At 41.1% G+C, this 21991-nt stretch overlaps 1 protein-coding gene across 1 annotated transcript; it reads left to right on the forward strand.

Moving 5' to 3' along the window:
• The first annotated feature begins 15003 nt into the window (after positions 1–15003).
• hoxb8a (homeobox B8a) lies at positions 15004–21519 on the forward strand. Its single transcript, XM_030142427.1, has 2 exons — positions 15004–15436; positions 21113–21519. The coding sequence occupies exons 1-2, from the start codon at positions 15004–15006 to the stop codon at positions 21517–21519; spliced, it is 840 nt and encodes a 279-aa protein (XP_029998287.1).
• Positions 21520–21991: the final 472 nt, after the last annotated feature.

The following is a 21991-nucleotide window of genomic DNA, read 5'->3' on the forward strand; positions in this document are numbered from 1 at the left end:
AAAATAAAACAGATTTACGGCTGCCTCTAGGTTTTCAGCTTTTCGCAGGATTAATTTCAGATTCGGTTGTGCGCCAAAACCCGTGGAGACGTGGAGAGAACATGTCTTTTCTTGGTGTTCCAGTGTTTACAGAACATGGTTTTGCGTTGCGTTTGAATAAAGAGTCAGCTCTATTTTTATACATTCAGTATATTGTGTATTATCTGCTATGCAAGGCGGGTTTCTCTCTCATTCCGGGGAACCTGCAGATTAACGGTGACAAATAAATAACTTACCGGTTCTTTATTTATTGGCCGTATATTTATGGAAATATCATTCCTAGGGGTGATACATTTTTTTTCTCCTGCTAAATGTTTTCAGTGTTATGGCTCGTGAGCATTATCTGTTCAGAATTGAAGTTTTATGCAGAATACTATTGATCGTGGTGTTAATACATGAAGAGTCTGTGTTGGAAAAGGTCGCTCGGTCGGTGCTGCTGCAGTTAAACGGCATCCGATGGCAGTTTTATAGGCGGATCATAAACACAACATTGGCTTTACAAGGCGGCATGTTCCGCGTGTGCGTGGGCGAAGCTGCGGCGGCATTTGGACGGCGAGACACATGCGTGGGTATTCATACAACGGGTCTTCAAGTACAAACACAAATATAAAAGTCTTTAACATTAATGCGCTGCAATTCACGGATAAGCAGAAACCCTCTAATGTTTACATGGTTTGCGCATGCCTCAAGTCATGGTGATTTTAGAGTTTAATTCTTTGTGTGTTCAATTTGAGGGAGGAAAATGCATATCTGACAAAAAGAAAAAAAAAAAGAACTAGAAGTTTCTTAATAGAAATATTTCTAATTTATTGTACATAAAGTGTAGTCTTTCTTATTGGAATGAGTTAAATATGCTGAGTATTGTTTTGTCTATTCGGGACACCGCATCTTACTGTAATATAGATGATTATGTTCTTTTTTTTTCCTAATGTTCTTAAAATAATTCTATGTTGTCGTGCCTGTTATCTGTTCTGATGTCTTTCTATGTTTTCTTGACTAAATTGGATTGTTGTTTGTAAGTTCAATTCCGGTGAGTTTTAGGACAGGACAGAAAATTGAAACGATGCTCTTATACATAGATAAATTAATTTTTATTTTCAAATGTTGCTTTAAATATTGCCTCTTCTGATCGGAGGAAGAAAGTTTCTAGAGTCTTTGCTGTTGGAAAAAAAAATCCGACAGTCATATAATTTTCCTTCTGCTTCATCTTCGTCTCTCTTTCTTTCTTTCTTTCTTTCTTTCTTTCTTTCTTTTAAATGAGACAAATCTAAGCCATGTAGCCTTAGTAAAGGCTTTATTATTATCAACAAGCAGACAAATTCCAGTAACTCGATTCCTCTCCTGATTGTGAAACGTTTCCGCCCCTTTTTCTTGTATGTTTTACTCCGACTCTTCTGCTGTGTTGTTGTCTCTTTGTGTTGTGCGATGGCACTGCTGATGCTGGATTCCTATTAAAGAAGATACTTTACAGTAGTTGATTGGATTGGATTTATGCGTATCTCTGCTAATGAAGCAGGACTTGGGGGTGGGGGGTATTTGTGATTTACAAGGAAAAGGGACCATTTAATAAAGATCTCCTTTAAATGAACATGCAGCACTGCGCTGTGCAATCCAGTGTGCGATGGGAAAGTTGAGAGCTCTGCTTCCCTTTCTACTTTACATACTTGTCCTGATTTAATTTGCTCTCTGTGGGAAGAGAGAGAAAAGGCACAGAGACGAGGAGGAGGTTTTGGGGGGAGCGGATGAGCCAGCATGTGTTTAAAATATGTGCGTCTTCAGTTGTACACTGAAGCTTAAAGGAAAGGGGCGTCTGTTTGGCTGCAACACCAAAAGAGTGTCATAAACCCATAAACACCCCCCACTCTCACTCTACCCCCATCCCGCCCTCCTTCACCCACCCACACTCTCTCACAGATGATGGGTGCATTCATTAGAGGCGTCGTCATCCGTCCATTAGGGGCTTGTGAAGCCACTGCGGTTCCTGTGTTTGTCTCTGCATCCAAATGACTGTGATAGACACTGTGTCTGATTAGGATGAGGGCTGCAGAGGCTCGGTTTCCTCTGGAGCTCCTCACGTGGTGGACAAACTGTTCAGACTACATAGTGCCAGGGAGTTGGACGAGTATAAACAGCGCCATGCTTCTTGCTTTCATGCAAAGGAAGAGAAGGTTGCAGAAGATTTTTAGGAATTTCATGTAGTTTCTGAAAAAGAAAAAAACATCAAATTGCAAATTCCAAATTTTGAAATGTAAGCATTAATTGTTCTTTGTAGTCATTTTACATAAAAAAGGGGGTATAATAAAAACACAGATTGCTGCTACATTGCTGACTGTATGCAGGAAATAATACATATGGGGAAAAAAATGAATGTGTGGGTCTAAGTTACTTCAGCACCCATGAACAATCTGTGTTTGATTAACTCCAAGTTCTGCCAAACGTATCATTAATTCTTTGAAGTATTGAAATATATTTGGTGCATGCAACAGCAACTATGCATGCACATGGTTGCTGTTAAAAAGGAGCAGAATCAGTGTAAAAATCTTAGACAAAGTGTTACTGTATGATTTAGGTCTATTACTTCACTGTCAGTTTACAACAAAACAGTCAAATGCAATACTGTTTAGACTCTGAAATCCACTATCAGGAAATCATACATTGTTGGTACGATAGTGTCAGCATTCAGGGCCAGAGCCAGGATTGAATGATGGAGATCATGGGTTCGGGTTTCCCTGCACAACTCCACCGAACAAGGATTTCTTTTTTCATCATCCACCGAAATTAGTTTGCACAATAATTTTTGATATATTCTCTTCAACATGTTGGTTTATACTTTAGCATATTTTCCTATAAATGCTAAACATCAACTCAAAATCTGAATGGCACCTTCCATTTTTCAATTTGTTTAACCCAGCCACTGGAAAAGTAAGGCTGACATTGTACATTTCTTCAAACAACAATAATGTATGATCTTGAGTTGCGTAATAGATCATCATTCCCATCACAATGTACATATGCACAACACAATGCAACACAATATAATATCAATCAATCAATCAATCAATCAATCAAATTTTATTTATGTAGCACCACATCATAACAAAAGTTGTCTCATGACACTTTGCATTTAGAGCTGGTCTGAACCAAACTTTTCAGCCAATTTACAGACACCCAACAGAATCCTCCAGGAGAAAACACAGTGGTGAGGAAAATCATCCTTTTAATGGGCAGAAACCTGGAGTAGACCCCTACTCTTGGAGGATGGTCATCTGCCTTGACCAGCTGGGGTTAAAGAGAGAGGGTTATGGTAAGAGAAAGAGGGGGAGAGAGAGAGAGAGATTGGGGGGGGGGGGGGCAAGGGGAGACACATGAGCCCCTTCTACATGGCACTTCTGTTATGGGAATAATTAGCCTTTATTCCAGAACGTCTGTGTAATGCCTCTGGAGGTAGTAACAGGTAGTAAAAGGTGGAATCATGATTCCAGAACACTGTGTAAAAGGAACACCTCTCGTTTCGCAACCAAGGTGTGATGTTTTGATGATGTATTGTGTGGCCGTGTACAGTAAACAAACACATCAACGCAACCAGAAAGATGAACTGGGTGGATGCCAAAATCGGGGAGCTGTTGTCACTTTGGGCGGAGGACTCTATCCGTGCTAACATTTGTGGAATGGTGAAAGACAGGCTGACCGTGAGGTTAGCTATGTTGGGGTATTTCAGACACGCAAGAGTATACGTCACACTATGTGTGCTGCTGCCTCACCACCCCTTGGATTCCGGAATGCAGGTCCGCAGTGTAAAAGTTCAGCCTGTCTCACCTCTGTTACTCCTTTGGCTTGGTTGTGCAAATCGGTCAGTGGTGGCAATAAACTGGGATCACCTTCTCACATTTTTTTCAGGATCTTTCTGTAAAAGTGGCTATGAATGTAGAGCAAACTCAACAATAACTGTTCAAATAAATAGTAACATTACAGGACGTCACAAATGATAGAAGAAACAACCAAAGAGGTATATGGTCCCACTAACCATCTAGCTTTTCCATGGAGAAAAGAGCTTAAAAGGAAGGTTTGGATTCAAAGAGAAAAAAAAAACTGCTTTTCCTGAATTATTCAGGGAATGGATTTGTTGTGATAAAAAAAAGGAAGTAGATGTTTTCAAGTAAAGGAGTTGGAACCTGAAAATAATTTTTCATAATGTAATTAATGTACGCCAGTAACGCTATGACATTTTATTTCCAAACATTGTGCAGCCCTTGTCTAAAAAGGTTTCAAATGATCATTTCTTGATGTGTGTATATTGAATATTAAGGTCATGTGATCCATTGTAGGGTTAAGGTTACATTTGAGCTATGATTAAAATGATTATGGTCAGGTTGTATTTCAGCAACATGTTAAACACAGAAACTAGAAGTTTCACTTCTGCTAAACTCCTGTATGTCTACATTAGACTTCTGCTATAATCTTAAACCATAAAAAGAGTTCATGTGTAAAAGGTTAACTCTGTTTTCAACAGTCATTTTCACAGGCAGCAATTTGGAATTTTCATACCCACTATCCAGCCCACATATGTGAGGAATGATCAAGTTTTTAGATAGTTGGGATCTATTTGCTAATATATGTACGTGAAACTGCCCTCTTATTTGCTAAATTCTGCTGATGGCATATCCTCTATCCTTAGCTAAAGCTCTCAGTGTGAGCATTTTAATATTGCAGTGTGAGTGCAGCCCTGTTACTGAAGGCTGAAAATAATCAAGCTGCATCGGCAACTGTAGTAACAGGACATATTAAGACTTGTAATCTGCAGCATTCATATAAATACACTTTAAAACCCTATAATAAGATAAGATAAGATAAGATAAGATAAGATAAGATAAGATAAGATAAGATAAGATAAGATAAGATAAGATAAGATAAGATAAGATAAGATAAGAATTTATTTATCCTGCCATGGGGAAATTCACAGTTAACAGCAGCAACATAGTAATATAAAGTTAAGCAGACATCAGGACATGTGGACACACTCATTCATTTACAAATAGTCCACAAAATGTAAGTACACATATAAATCCTGCTCTAGAGTTTGTTATAAAGCTTTTATTACATGTTAGACATCTGCAAATAATTTACAAGCAGATTTGACTTGCCAAAAAAGTGCATTTAAAACTCACAAAGTAACGGCTTTTCTTAGCACTGCAAATTCACTGAGATGAAGTACCAGGGTTGTGACTGCATGAGTAGCAGTAGTAGCAAACAGTGAAAGCAGTGTGCAGCCTAGTTGTAAGAAAAAAAATGTAATGAACAAAGTCTCAGCACAGCCTGCACTGCTGAGGCCAGCCAATGAGGCCTCAGGATTTAAGCAGATCTAAGCTCAGGCCCCAACAAAGCCATCCCATAAACCATCTGTGGGCTCGACGGCGGATGATTGTGATACTTCTCCGAGGTCTAGCGGGGTCGTACCTTCATTAAATCCAGAAGCCCTGACTGCACTGGGCTGCAGGCCTCCCTCCAGGTTCAGCCCACTGTCCAAGGGGAGGACGGCAGCAACCTCAACCAAACAATGAGTGTGTGTGGGAGAGAGAGAACGGTGGAGGGTTTGCTGTGACACATGGCACAGTAAATCTCCGACAGATGGAGCGAGCAACAGCCTTGCAAAATAACACGCACACACACTGTCACACAAGCAAACACACACACTCTCACACATACACTCACATCACGTTAATACAGGGATGAGTTTCAGTTATGGAGGCAGAAAAACACCAGAGAGACATCAGTCTTATCTGAAGGAGAAGAAACCAGCAGCAGCAGCAACTCTGCCATTATGGGTAAAGTGAAGAGACCCAGCTGTAATTCTACAGAGACTAAGCTGATCACATAGGTAACACGGGTATGAGTACAATATATTAAATACTAGGGTTTAATTTAGAAGGCAGTCAGGCTTCTTCAATAAATAAGGTGACGAGAATGTTTTTTTGTTTTTGTTTTTTGGCTTTTATTGATGATTATTGTTAGACTGTGAGAGAAAATAGGCACACTCATTTTAGGATGTTACAGTGATTTTCATTAAAATATCTATAAAAACCTCAAGGTTTGGTGTGTGTGTGTGTGTGTGCGTGTGCGTGTGTGTGTGTGTGTGTGTGTGTGTGTGTGTGTGTGTGTGTGTGTGTGTGTGTGTGTGTGGTATCAACAGAATACGTCAACTACCAACCACCCTCAAAAAGACAAATAACTGTTCATAGAATCCAAACAAAAACTTTCAATCTGTTCATACACTTCTCTCAATGACTAGAAGCATGTTTTGTGACGTCACAACAACCTTGACCTTTGACCACTACTATCTAATCTGTTCATCAGTGATTCCAAGTGAGCAATTGTGGACAATTAGAAATGTCCAAAATATCACACCAACATGGACAGACATGAGGTCACAGTAACCTTGACCTCTGACCATTGGTCATTCCATGACTATTTGTGCCAAATTTGGTGAAGTTCAGTCAAATGTTCCTGGACCAACTAAGAGGCCAATAGATCCTATACAGATGCTGCATATGAAAATGGTGAACAACTGTTGTCTTCAGGCTGTTATTGTGTTAAGGTTGGGTATGGTTTGAACTGGTTTAAATTAGGACAAAGTCATGGTTGCAATATTAGTACATACTTTTCATAAAGATAACAATAATCATGTGTCACAATAAACAATGTTGAAAAGACAAAGATTCTAAAATGAACCAAAAAGATAAGATATGTTAAAACAAATAGAAACAACCAATGTATGAACAACAGTACAAGTGCATGTAAAAGTTTCATTTTCAAACAAACCTGTTTATTCACATTTCATTTATGCACATGGCAAAATGTGAAAAAAGAAATCTTGAATTTTGCAAATACGTGAAATCAAAAGGTAGTGTCAACCAAAGACGAAAGCCTTATCTGTAAAAAAAAAAAAAAAAAAAAAAAAAAAAAGCATTACTTGAAAAGGGTAACAGCATGTTCAAGTTCTTGAGGAATGTTTTGTATAGTTTGTGCTTCCTTCTGACACCTCACAGACTCACATGTTTATGCACACCATACATGTTTATGGAAGTGCATGAATTGAAGGATTTCTGCTTTGCAACGTTTGAGAGGTTCACTCGAAATTCAAATTTTTTTCAAACAGTTATGAGGAACACCAGCCACTTAACATATTTTCTTTTCCTGAAGAACTTCTTTCATATACACAGTACTTTTATTTGTGCTGAATTTTGGCACATACAGAAACAGGAATCGACCCAAATTCCATGTCACATTTGTCTGTTTGTGATAAAACTCCAGCTATGTGCATGTTTCTGCTCAACAGTTGGTTGAGTGAGGTGGTTTTGTTGCTGAAATTGCCACCAAAACACAGAACACATTGCACCTTAAACCCTTTAATCCCAAGGTATTTCAACTGTGAAGTAATGTAAAAACCCACATCGGCTCATTGTGCAGTGATTTAGCAGAGTCGGCTTCATAATTTCTGTGATATTTTCAGAAACTAAATGGCAGCAGAAGATGCTACAGCAGCAGCTGCTTCTGGCTGAATTCATATTTCATGCCTGCGCAGTCCATCCAATATGTCTTTAACTTTACCTATTAAAAGAGAGAGCGCAGATAATAAGCTCCTTCACTGACAGACTCTGCATGTTCTTGGTGGATCTGAGGCCCGGCAGAACCAGAGAAGCTCTCTCACTACTCTGAGTGAGCTGTTTTACACAGCACAGCTTCTATAATTCATCAAGCAGCGGAGAATATCATTCATATTCATAAATTTTCTAAAAGAGAGTTATGGTCCCGCTGATGCAAACGGCTGTATGGATCAGATCACATCAGCCATTCTGGAATCATTAATAGTTGGAAAGGAAGCCATGAGGCTGCTGGCTGCTCCGCACATGTTAACTCCCTCTGACAGTGCAGGAAAAAAAAAACACTTTATATCCAGACTGTGAAGTATCATTATGTGAACAACAAAAAAATATGTCCATATTATACAACACTTTCTCTTAAAACAATTAAACACTAAAGCATTATTCAGGAACGTGAAGAAACATTTTGTGGATGCAGTGTGTATTTATTCAATACAACAGGATGGGTTTTGATTTTTAGCACATTCCCAACCTTCTTCTGGAGATGGTAAAGAATGAGGGATGGTGACTGTGAGAAGCTCAGAAAATGTGATTTATGAGTCATGTTTAGTTTAATAGTGACTGAACTGATTCATCACAGTATTTTAAAAATTCTGTCAAAAAAAAAACAAAAAAAAAAACATTCCAAATGGGTATTTTCAATGGATATTAAATGTTTTCATAAATATGTAAATGTACAAAAAATAGCTGCATGGTATTCCTCAATTAAGAAAAAAAAATACACCAATATTGATTTTTGTTCATATTTACAATAAATAAATAAATACCCCCCCACCCCACCCCACCCACCCCCCACACACACACACACACACACACAAACAACACACTCACACTTCCGGTTCAATTCAATGCAAACAATAGCTACAAATTTCTTGGACAACAATGATCAAGATGTAAAATTATATTATATATATTGTATTACTGCAACATTATCTAAATATTCTGTTAATTATGTGGTTGTGCTCATGCAAAATTTTATATTTTATTCTATGCAGATTCTATGCAGTAGGACTACTACAAAGTTTCAAAATCAGACATAAACTCTTTTCAGATTTTATTTCATGTTTTTGTTCCCCTTTTTTTTTCTGGTAATCGTTCTCTTTCCTGTGGGTCAGGTTCTATAACTGATCAAAATAGGGCTGCAAAGCCAGAAAACTCAGCTAAGTTTGATTTCTTGCAGAGAGAGGAGATCCCTACATGTAGGCTATTTTCTTCTGCAATTGTAATAAAAAAAAAATCACACACACACGCACACACACACACACACACGCACGCACGCACACACACACACACACACACACACAGTCCACAGCCAGAGTTGGTTTCATTTGTTTTATTTTGCTTTGAAAGAGAGAGTCAGAAAAAAGTCTGATAGTACAGCATGTGTCCCTTCAGGCTAATAAAGCTCCGGCCGGCAGCGCTTTCCCCTCCTGCTCCTCCTCTTCCTCCTCCTCCTCTTCTCCTTTTCCTTCTCACGTCAGTTGTTTTGCAGCCTTCCTATTTTCAAACGCGGAAACAAACAGCACGAAAGGAGCAGGATGTGCTGCACACACCGGGGGTCTCGCGCTGACGGGTGAAAGAGAGAGAAAAAGTGGGGGGTGAATGTGGGTGATGAGGGATGCGGGATGCGGGAGCGGATGCGTGCGGTTGGAAGAAGCCGCCGCCGACTGTCGTAAAACAGCAAAGAGGAAGACGGAAGAGAAGCGGAGAAAGAGAGAGAATCCAATGCGGTGCAGGCGCAATAAAAGAATATGACGGCAATAAAAGTTTATAGCGAATAAATTTCTGAAGGTTAAGAACTAAACGGCTGTAAAGCAAACACGCCGAGAGAAAAAGGAGGGGAGGGGTCGAGAAAAGACACGCAGAGAGAGGAAACATTAGAGTAAAAGTTTCAAATCCCGCTGCTTGATAAAACATAATTTATCTGGGGGTTATAGAGGGATTGATGGGAGCAGGATGGAGACAGGGGGACAGAGAAAATATTAGTGTAGATATTACAGGGAATATGACGGAGTGATGGAGAGGCCTACATAAACTCAAGAAAGGGACAGAAATCCGCAAAAAAGGCCGAGTGTGCGCAATAATCTACCTTTGTGTCAGGAGCATGGGAGCACACAGCTTCCTCCTCCTCCTCCTCCGTCTTTTCAGCTTTGGGAGTTTTATGGTTTTGTAGCCGTTTGGCTCTATGGGGGATTTCTGCGTGTATTTGTGTGTATGTTGTCTCCCCTCCGACCTCTCTTTGTCTCAGTCAGATGCATCCTCACAGCCAGGGCCATAAACTGCCCAAAACACACACACACACACACACACACACACAGAGAGAGAGAGAGAGAGAGAGAGAGAGAGAGAGAGAGAGAGAGAGAGAGAGAGAGAGAGAGAGAGAGACGCTCCACATCCAGACGCGCTGCACAGGCGGACACACGGGGCTGATCAAACCGGCGCCCAGGCTGCTTTTCCAGGCTGACAGAGAAGAAGGGCACGGCAGGGCTGGGGCCCTGAGTGGGGCCGCACAGCGGGAGGTGGAGAAGGAAGGAGCCGCAGACATTTCTACGTGATATTGAACCTTCCGTGGAAACAGGAATAGACCTCTGGGCTTGAATTTAGTTCTACTACTACTACTACTACTATTATTATTATTATTATTATTATTATTATTATTATTATTATTATTATTACTATTACTATTATTATTATTATTATTATTATTATTATTATTATTATTATTATTATTATTATTATTATTGCTGTTGTTGTTGTTGTTGTTATTGTTGTTGTAGTAGTTGTTAAGTGCTGTTTTTATATTTATTTATTTATTTATTTATTTATATTTTAAGTCATTTTGTTGGTCTATGGTGTGTTTCATTTATCCACACGGCGGGTGAAATCAAGAGTCTGTAGGCTTGTTCAGATAATGGTACCAATTGTTTTTTACAGTCTGTTTACAACCTGTAATTTAGCAGCACACACTCGGCCTCTCACACCATAATATGCTGTAATAAAACAGGTTTGTCTGCGCTGAAGTGGACACAGACGACGCGCACAAACACCCCCTTAACACAGGCCACAGTATGGTTAAAGGAGTTTTTAATTTTATTATTATTATCACGTGAAGACAGATAGCATGTCATATTTTTTTCCACATGTATACCAATAATAACGATTTAAGCTTTTTTTTTTCTGTTATACGTATGCGTATGTGCGTTTTGACGTTGTTCATGTATTACTCCTGTTTTGTTTTGTAACTATATAGGCTAATAAAGGCACCTACCACAACACTTATGGGATATTGTACTGTGTAATATGTGTTATCACTTATCTTCCATTGTAATGTTATATCCATTAACAACTCTAAATATGTAAGAATTATCAATTTATTAATTATAATGCCTGCTAAACTATACAAATATTCTAATACAACAATAAATAATCACAGTCTATAAATCAGATCAGGTTGCATTTGTAAATAAGAATCTGTTCGTAATTGCTTGCCCGGGTAAATAAAGGTTAAATAAATAAATTATTTAATTAATAAAATACACTCGGACAAATTACAATATAGCCAGCATAACAACAACACAATTGATACTACTACTACTACCACTAATAATAATAATAATAATAATAATAATAATAATAATAATAATTAAATGAGGAACATTTACATTATTACTTGATAAAATCATTCATTTATAAAGTACATTAAATGAAAAATAGTGATAAAAGTAAATAATTCATATTAAAACATTTAATTGACACACAGACCTCACCACAAATGTAAAGCGGTTATATATTCACTGGTAGAGGTGAAATGATAGAAGTATTGACCAAATTGACTTAACAGTAGACTTTTCTGAAGCTCTGTACAGTGCAAAGTGACCTTTTCATACAAAAAAAGGCTTTTTACATTATCCTTTTTTTTTTCTTTTTTTCTTTTTTTTTCTATTTTGTGTAACCTACTTTTAGTTAAATTGTAATGTTGTCAGACTGAAATAGGCAGGCATGCGTAAAAGAGCTTTATTTGCGCAGGAAAGTCCAATGTTTACCTTATTGTGCCTTCGCTATTTCTCTATGGTCCCAAAGTTTAGAATGCATTTACTAGTCTTTTAATTAATTACGCGCAGTTAAAAAAAAAAAAAAAAAAACCTGCATCAGCATGTGAAGACATCCACTGGTGTGACACACAGTCTTGTGCGCAATCTTCATCTCACCCCTCTCCCTCACCCTACCTTTTTTTTTTTTTTTTTTTTAAACTCCCACTTAATCCCAAATCAGCCCTCACACCCGGCCCTCCAATTACAACAAGCCGTTTGATTTTAAAGCATCTTATTTAGCTTTATGTGCGGACTTAATAGAACCATAAAGCTTGCGTTATATATTTATATGTATATATAGTCTCACACAGCGGCCCGACTGTTCCACCATGTGGCCGCTTGATGGCGCTCTTGCTCCATGGATGAATCCAAGCAGGTTCTGAGACGGTTTCACGACGGACACATACACACGCATAGATGCCCAGCAAGTTTTACCTCCTCTTCTTCCCTTTAAATATTTTACACTGGAGGAGGAGGTTGTCTGCTTTTTGGGCTTTGGCACAAAACATCCTGGCATTTTCATCAGTTTTCGGTCACTTTCACAGTTCAGGGGATGAAGGAGGAAGGGTAAAGAAAAGGCCTTGAAAAATAATAACCCACAGGCGTGCAGGATATAGGCAGCCAGGAAATGTTTATTTTTCCTGGCGCAAAATTCACACCAAGGACGCACGCATCTCCTTCATTTTCTGTGTTTGCTATTCACGCAGGCGTGTATATGTCACCTTTGCGTAAGTTCATGTCTACACGGTTATTTTTGCATGTGTAAAATGTGGGTTTATATCCATTATGCACATATAAACTGAATAAAGTATTGCCAAATCCATTCTTCCCAGTATTACCACATTGTAATTAGCGGGGATTTGTGCAGATGATGTGAAGCACAAATTTATTTATTTATTTATTTTTACCCCTATAGGTTATTTTTGAGGTGTTTGTTGTGTTCTCCACAGTGTGTCGAGTGCGTGTCTTCTAATTTACTGGTGTGGAGGTCTCTTGACAGTGGACACTTGTTCTGCGGATGTAGAAGCAGGTCGGGAAATGTGACTTTTACATCTCACTCTGACAATAGGATTTCATAAGCAAACTCTTTATTGGAAGTGTAAAAAAAACGAAGCGGCGAAGTTTCAATAAGATCATATTCTGGGTAATAAATCGGAAAAATACTGCAGCAATTACTCCTTTAGAAGGTCGGGCGTGCAATCAGCTGATTTACCACAACACAGTCTATAATTCACGCACGCGCTGGCAATGTTTGGGCCTCTTGTGTCAAAGCTGTACAATCAAAATAAATTAAATTCGGGTAATGAAAATTTTATTTGACAAAAGAAAACGGTCTGCGTTGGAATACAGTGGCTCAGACAAACAAATCTGACGGAATGTGAAGATGAAAAATAGAAAAGTGAAATTCGGACGCGTACAAGACCCAGAACTGATCAATGATCAGGCCTGAACAAGGTGTAGCGATAGAGATTAAACTCTGCGCACTTTTACGGGTCCCGACTGTTAAACAAAGCTGAGTTTAACCTTTTTCCACAACTTATCCCCTCGTTAGAAAAATCTTCTCAGATTCCACGCAGACAAGCACTTGAACCGTGTGGAAAACAAGGTTTTAAAAAAAGACAATTAAATACCAGGGTATTTCTTCGCAGATGAGGCGTTTATGGCCTTCAGTCGCGCAAAGGGCGCGTCGTAAACCCCCTTTTCCTTTTTTGTTGTTTCTGTGCCGATGCTGCTGCTAGGAGGACGTAAACAACCAAACACTAGCCCCTCCGCTTTATGGAGCTTTATAGTTTGTTAAAGCGTTTACAGCCACTTTCTAGCCTATTACCCTCTCCGGTCCTCCTTTCATGTTTATGGAGATCATATTTACGAAAAGTATATGATGATCAGAAAAGGACCTGCATGGAGCTCATTTATTCTCTGACCAGTAGAAATTTTAAAACCTCACTTACATTTATGGGCTGATACTTGTTAAAAACCAAACCCAATTAGGAACTCCTCCACACACACGAACACGCACACACGGTGACATTTTCAGGCCTCATATTAACTTCTGCCAAGCTCCCCATTTAAGGATTCACTGCATGGGAGAAATAAGAACTAAGAAAGTGCAATTAAATCGGTGTTCTCAGAGCATCCAGGTCTGTTCATCAGCACTAGGCTCAGCCTCAGTTTTACAGAAAAAAAACCTTCTTCTTTTTGTTGTGTGTCTCATCAGATGCATCCCTTCCCCTCAGTGCACACTAGCTTTGCTTGATGTTGTACCTATTCTTTCTTTCACCCTCCTCCTCCTCTTTTTTCATTCTCTCATTCCCTGTACATTATCACAAGAGCGCGAGGAGCTCTTCGAGCTGCCACCGGGAGACTCGCTATCTGGGATCACAGGCAAAATGAATCGGCAAGTGTAATAGAGCCTGGATGTGTATGTGTGTGTAAATGTAGCCTACATATATATGAGTGTGTATGGGTGGGCGCTCGTGCACGTTTGTCTATGTGCGTGGAAGAAAAGCCAATGGGATGAAGAGCTGATAATAGATGCAAATTATCCCTGAAACCGACATACACACATAGACTACACACACGGGCACACACACCGGACTCAGGAGAAAGCGCGCGTGAGAGAGAGAGAGAGAGAGAGAGAGAGAGAGAGAGAGAGAGAGAGAGAGAGAGAGAGAGAGAAAATATGAAACAACTCATTTGCAGAGGAGTAAATCACGGAAAACCCGTTTGAGAGCGCGACAATGCTCTCGCTTACAGCGCTAACACCGGAACTGTGATGCGCAAGAGCCCTTCCTCCTCCTCTACTTCTCCCTATTCTTCTTCTTTTTTTCCTCTTCTTTGCTGGAGATTTTATGGACTCGGTGTGATTGTTTTGGTTTTTCTTGTTGTTGTTGTTGTGGCGGTGGTTGTTGTTTTACTACCTACCAACCGCTCTGGCTGCAGTTACCGTTACTCACCCCGCAACCCGCTAGTGTGTTGTGGCCGTAAGTGAGGGAAGCACCGCCACAACAAGCTACGGTCACCGACACCGGCGGCGGTGGCGGCAGACCTGCCCGCCTGTCTGTCTCTCTCCTGGTGTGTCTGCCCCTCTGTCTGTCGGTGTTTGTCTTCACACCGAACAGAAGCAGAAAAAAAGAACACAACGGTCTCTTCCTCCAGTCCCAGTCTGACTCTGTCGAGCCGCAAACAGACAGAACCAACAAACACAGTCAAAGATGAGTTCATATTTCGTCAACTCGCTCTTCTCTAAATATAAAAGCGGGGACTCCTTACGTCCGAACTACTATGAGTGCGGTTTCGCGCAGGACCTGGCTGGTAGCCGGCCCACCGTGGTATACGGCCCGGGCTCCGGCGCCACCTTCCAGCACGCTCCGCAAATACAGGATTTCTACCACCACAGCGCCTCTACGCTCCCCAGCAACCCGTACCAACAGAGCCCTTGTGCGGTCACATGTCACGGCGAGCCGGGCAACTTCTACGGATACGACGCCTTGCAGCGGCAGACGCTTTTCGGGGCCCAGGACGCGGATTTGGTCCAGTACAGCGACTGTAAACTCGGAGGAGCGTCGGGACTCGGAGGTGAGGACGCGGAGGGGACCGAGCAGAGCCCGTCCCCGACGCAGCTGTTCCCCTGGATGAGGCCACAAGGTGAGGAAACGCACCCACGGTGGTGATTTTCTATCTTATTTTGTGGGGAAAAAAACCCTTTAAAACAAAAGCGGGGTTTCTAAAAGTTCCAGAGTCCACAGTGAGGAGGACAGCTGCTACCTTACAAGAGGAGGACAGAAAAATGTAGACGCGGGGAGTAGGAAACCGTAAAAGAAAGTTGGAAAGTCGTTTTAAAACCCACAATTGAAGGAGGGCAATTAGGGCGTCCCGCGTTTAACGTGAGAGACAAAAGCATGTTTATGGTTTTATTGGCCGCACCAAAACTTGTGAATGGGTTTATGGTTTAATTGCCCCGACCGAACACTGAGAAAACGGACCGAGGCGAACACACATCCAGACACAGAGAAGGACAACAGTGGTGGTGGGGGTGGGGGAGCAGAGGAGAGAACCTTCACAGACCTCTTCCAAAAGCCTCTCCTTGGACCAGACGGGGATGATAGTAGTTGGAGGTAGTTGTTTCCAGCCACAGTCTCGTTTTTTTTTAGACTCGCAGGTCTGACTCAGGTTAAACTTTTATTGCTTTTCAGGTCTTTTACGACTTGCCTGTGGTGTCTGGGATTATTCTGATACAAGGTGGCCACTTCCCCACGGGAGTTAGAGCAGAATGTGTGTGGGGTTCACAAGAAAGACAGTAGTGTTTTTAGAGGGGATTTATATGTGAGGCCTGTCTATAAAGGAACATTCCAACTATCCAACACTGAGCAGGACTGCTTTGTGTTGCGTCCACTATATACCTGTGTGTGTGTGTGTGTGTGTGTGTGTGTGTGTGTGTGTGTGTGTGTGTGTGTGTGTGTGTGTGTGTGTGTGTGTGTGTGTGGACTTCAGGTATATGTAGATCATTCAATCTGAGGACCAAGATTTATTTTTGGTGTTTTAGGAGTCAAGCATGTTGTGTTAATGTGAGTCAGTGTAATGTCCTCTGAACACATTAAAGCACAACGTTTATGTGTGTGTTAACACCTAACGGTCTGTGTGTTTGTGTCACAGGCTACACATTTTATGAGCATGGATTAGGTCTGATCAGAACCGATTCTAAAATCACAAGAGAATTTAAAAAATATGTTTTTTTATATAGATTTTTGCACCTTAAGGGATCTGGCTTCCAGATTTATAGCTGAAACCAGAGCCACCATAATAAGACTGATTATGCAAGAAGACATTTTTGTTGGAGACACACACACGTACACGTACACACAGAAAGAATGCAGTGAATGGATTGGATTGACATGTATAGTAGCCTATTTCTTGGTGCCCGTATTTATTGTGTGTGCGTAATAGAGGGAGAGGGAGACAGTTTATTGCTCTCTGTGTTCTCAGTTGTATTTTTTAAAGTGGGACCGCACGGTTATGGACTAGGTACAGGACTTGTGTGGCTTCATGATTATGATCATAAAATAGAGGAAAAATAAACAAAACAGGTCTGTGTTCACCTAGAGCCCGCTTTCCTTTCCTCTTCGGCCCTTTTCCGACTCAAGCACACTCACATATTTTCACCTGCTGGAGAAAGCAGTATTAAAAGCAACTAATCATATTTATACTCAGTTTTTCCTGGAGCTTCATCTTCAGTTCTATCCAGCAGCGCGTATATTAGTGTATTTGTGTCTTGACTGGAAGTTTCTTGTTTGTATTTTGTTATAATTTATATTTTTAGGCCAAGAGTGTCTGTTATATTTTCCTAACACTTGTCATCCGGATCTCCTGTGTGTGTGTGTGTGTGTGTGTTGGGGGGTGGGGGGGGGGGGGTAATGGCTTCTCAAATCATTACCAGCTTTAAATACGAGCGGCCACACTCGGGCAGCGGGGTTGAAAGGTACTCATTGAGGGTTTTAGCCCGTCTTTACCAAACGATGACAAGTCATAAGCTCGATGAGTAACAGTTTTTTAACAGTATACTTGGGGTTTTAACGACTTGTCGGTCGGGTGCGCGCAGCTCTGATCTGAAATGGGACCGAAAAGCCGAGTCAAAACAGGAAACCAGGCGTGTCAAGCCGCGCAGCTCTGCGGAGCTGAAGTCCGAAGAATGCTTTGTAGGCGCGCAGTTTCAGCTGGTGCCGCGGTTTGATGGGATATTATTGTTGCTCAGCGAGAGGATTTATTGGTTATAATAGCAGAAAATACGCGCGGGCTTTTGTGCGTGAGTGAGTGTGAGTGTGTGTGCGGTGGGTTAAGGTGGGGGGAGAACGCGGGATGAAGCGCAGCGGAGAAGGGGGAGGAGACGCGTTTAGCTATGAAATTTCCCATTAACGAGGGGGTACATTTCATAATTTCTATTTTAAAGAGGGACATGCCTCATCCACACCTCCACACCTTTTATGTCGCACCGAAGGAGGCTCCCACGTGCTGAATACATCTGGAAAGAATCCCGAGCCCCCAAGCTGGACGTTAATATCCTCTCGTTTTATGACATCGCTGCTGTGGCCGGAAATTTTGACAATTATATTGTATATGAAAGTTAAAGAAAGAAAGAAAGAAAGAAAGAAAGAAAGAAAGAAAGAAAGAAAGAAAGAAAGAAAGAAAGAAAGAAAGAAAAGGATAGATCTGATTAAGTCGGTGACTGAATACACTGTATATCTTTAATGCCATCAGTAGGTTTTTTACCTCCACTCTCCCTGGCATCTGCTGTGGAGTGGAAACATTGTTTCTTCTCCCTCCAAAATGTCAACTGCCAACTGCCTCGTATTTGTTTCGGACTTATCTAATTGGTTCCGTAAAGGTTTCATATGTAATAGGCCTTGGAAATGTTTTACAATCCCAAGGCTCCTATCATTTTCCCAGATCATAAAAGCCACTACATGCGGTTTTATGATCGGCAGCCAAATAAATGAGCACAATTTAAAGGATTATAGATGAAAACTGTTACTATTTGGAATTCCAAAGCGCTTTGGTCCACCCACAGTCCATATATTGTGAAGGTGTGCGTCTGTGACAAGTGTGGCGCAGTTTGTGCTCTTGGTGACTGCATTTCCCTTATATGTTTCTCTGTCAAAACCCTAATGATCAAAAGGCCGGGTAGTGTTATTTTATCCTGAAAAAGTATTTCCCATTTCCTTTCATTCATGCTTGGTGACAGCACTGAATGTGGCGCCCACTTCCCCATTGGTCCCCACAGCACGAAATCACGGCGCCAGCCCTGTGACAGATAACACTTACAAGACATTTACATCCCTTATAAGTTCATCCATTTCCATAAAGGGTCCCTTGTGTTCTCCTCCTTGGTCTTCTTCTTCGGCCTGTTTTACCATTAAAAGTAGCTGTGTGCCCACAGATTGACCCAGTATGTGGAAATTCAGTGAGGCCATAAGAGTTCTGAACTGTAGAAAAAATCCTGTAGGACTCTGGTTGATGATCTAAGTGTATTTTGTGGATGGAGATGGATATGTTTTTCCCCATTTACCTGCAAGCATTAAAACATAATATAATGCGATCAGTTCAGATAGATATATATGACTTGGATGCGATTATAGCGGTACATGCGCTTCCATCAGTCATTGCCCTGTTCTTTAATTTAATCCAGAAAGTTACTGTCCCGGGAAGGGGGGGGGGGGGGGGGGGGGTCCAGGAGTGTGGTTTATGTGTGGATATCTGTATGGGGTATTGGCTCAGAGAGCAAAGAAAACGTAAAGTCTAGACGAAATTAGACTCTAGGAAATTGCGTAAAAATCTGTTTTGTTTCACTGTTTTCTCGAATTCTTTTGAGTCGCTTTGTAGTGCTGTGCCCATTTCTGTTTGGTATTAATGCTTAATTTCTCAGTTGGATAAAAAATTTCACCTCATATCGATGATTTAAGTGGTAGGAGCTCACTGATAACGCACTTTACATTAAAACTGCTGTGGTTACATTTTGTCTGTGGCGCAGCGCTTCTTTTAATGGTCTAGTCAAAGAAGAGGACCAACAGTTTTATGGAATCACTTTCACAAATGCCCCTATTTATCAGGAAACATACATTATTTTTCCTCCTATTCTTGTATTTCCACCCTCTTTATACTGAAATGACGCTTGCACGAGCGCCCTTGGGTGAAAAAAACACTATGCTATAATATGTAATACATTTTCAGAGCTGGTAAAATGAGCTGTATTATTTTATATAACCGTAAAAAGACCCTGCTTAAAAGATGGGGGGGCGCGTAAAAGGGATGTGACCCAAAAGGCGTCGTCATCCGGACTGTCTGTGCGTAAAATGCAGGTGGATGGAAGTACGCTATGGGTAAACAAAATAAAACAAACAAACAAACAAACAAACAAAACAACTTTGTCTAGTCTGTGTCCACCAAAGCAAATAACTGACCTCATGTTAGTTTATTAAAAATTCATGAATTTTATCGCCTACTGAGACGCTGTTGAGGGGATAATGGTGGTGGTATTCAACCAGGAAGAGAACATAAGGAAATGAAAGGAGTGAATAATTAGGTGTAGTTTCTGTAATCAAACGGTTTAAGAACATTTAATCTAATTCGTCGAAGCTTCTCCCGTCTCGCGTGTAGCTCTGTCTCCTCTTTTAAAAGTGTTACGGCGTGTTTAGAGCAAGTGTGTGTGTGTGTGTGTGTGTGTGTGTGTGTGTGTGTGTGTGTGTGTGTGTGTGTGTGTGTGTGTGTGTGTGTGTGTGTAAGCGTATAAGCATTCCCTTTATGGCATCCCTGAACAGTTAAGTCACATGAGGATCACATGAGAGTGGCCTCCTCCGTATGGTACCTCCGTGTTTAGTGCATGTACACTGTCCTCTGTAGGCTATGGATCTATAGAGTTATTCATCTGGAATAACCATGTTTACCTCCGCCAAGGAGGTTATGGTTTTGCCGGCGTTGGTCTGTCTGTCTGTCTGTCTGTCTGTCTGTCTATCTGTGTGCAAGATAACTCAAAAAGTTATTGACGGATTTGGATGAAAATTTCAGGAAATGTTGATACTGGCACAAGGAACAAATGATAAAATTTTGGTGGTGATCGGGGTTGGGAGTCGGGGGGGCCCGGGGGCTCACTGATCTGCATTGGCGGAGGTCTGCGCTCTCCGAGTGCTTTTCTAGTTTTAAATAGGCTACTTCCGCCTTATATAAACCACATTAACTCCAGGTTACACCACTGTTCCCATCAGCATCTAGTAGTTTGAATCGAATTAAAGATAGATAGATAGATAGATAGATAGATAGATAGATAGATAGATAGATAGATAGATAGATAGATAGATAGATAGATAGATAGATAGATAGATAGATAGATAGATAGATAGATAGATAGATAGATAGATAGATAGATAACAGCTTTTCAACATGGCCGCCACTGATTGACAACATGTTTTCATTTAAACGTTTTTGACTGTTTTTTTTATGTAGGCTACTTTTTTTTTTTTTTTTTTTTTTTTTTTTTTTTAGATAGTAGCCTACTAGTATCATGAATAAAGGTATTATGATTAATTAATTAAAAAGAAACACACACCTTACTGTGGTTCTTGGCTTTTTTGTGGTATTTGTTATTTCAAAAGTATAACGTGTCGCCAGGCAGTTTCCAGTTGATGGGCTTTCGTGTCGTTTTCAGTTGTCCCGTGGCTTAGCTTTACTGTTGAAACCATGATGTTAAAGGCCATACAGACCACTTTTCCTTCAATAACGTATGCTCTTCTCCGGTGTCTCCCCTCTCCTCACCCCCTCCCCACATCCCCCCAGTAGCTGCGGGCAGGAGGCGGGGCCGGCAGACTTACAGCCGCTACCAGACCCTGGAGCTGGAGAAGGAGTTCCTGTTCAACCCCTACCTGACCCGGAAACGCCGCATCGAGGTATCCCACGCGTTGGCGTTGACGGAGAGGCAGGTGAAAATCTGGTTCCAGAACCGGAGGATGAAATGGAAGAAGGAGAACAACAAAGACAAGTTCCCCAGCAGCAAGAGCGAGCAGGAGGCGGTGGAGAGAGAGAGGAGGGAGAAGGAGATACGGGAGAGCGGAGGAGGAGGTGGAGGGGGAACCGGTGGAGGTGGAGAGGGCGGAGGAGGTGGAGGCGGTGGGGGCTCGGTGGCGGCCGGGTCACAGGCCCCGGTCACTGAGGACTGCTGTGAGAAAACCCACAAGCAAATGTAGTTAGAGAAGCAGTGAAACTAGAGGAGGAAGAGGGAACAAGGTGTCTGTAAATGTCGGACAGGACTGGGGGAGGGTGGGGAGTGGGTAAGGGGGAAGCTGTTTTGTCTTAATTGAGGCCATTGGACTGCCCCGCTGTCTCCACGACTCCAATCGTTGTAAAGGAACTTTACTCTCCAAAATGGCGACTGCTGAGCTGGAAGGACTGAGGAGGCCTCGCGCCTCTGGACTGCAACAGGAAAGCACGAGGAAATGAGAAAAAAAAATCTGCAACGAATTCAATACATGAACAAAACAAAAAAAAAAAAAAAAAAAAAAAAAAGAAGAAGGAAAGAAAGAAAGAAAAAATCATCCAAGTTGATGAGGGCGGGGATGTATCAATCCAACTCAAACAAAAATAGTCTAGTGTTTAAAACAAACAAAAAAAAAAAAAGACAAATGATGATAGCTTCCTTTCTTTGTGGAACAATTATTG

Source organism: Sphaeramia orbicularis, chromosome 8 (assembly GCF_902148855.1).
Source record: "Sphaeramia orbicularis chromosome 8, fSphaOr1.1, whole genome shotgun sequence".
Taxonomy (NCBI): domain Eukaryota; kingdom Metazoa; phylum Chordata; class Actinopteri; order Kurtiformes; family Apogonidae; genus Sphaeramia; species Sphaeramia orbicularis.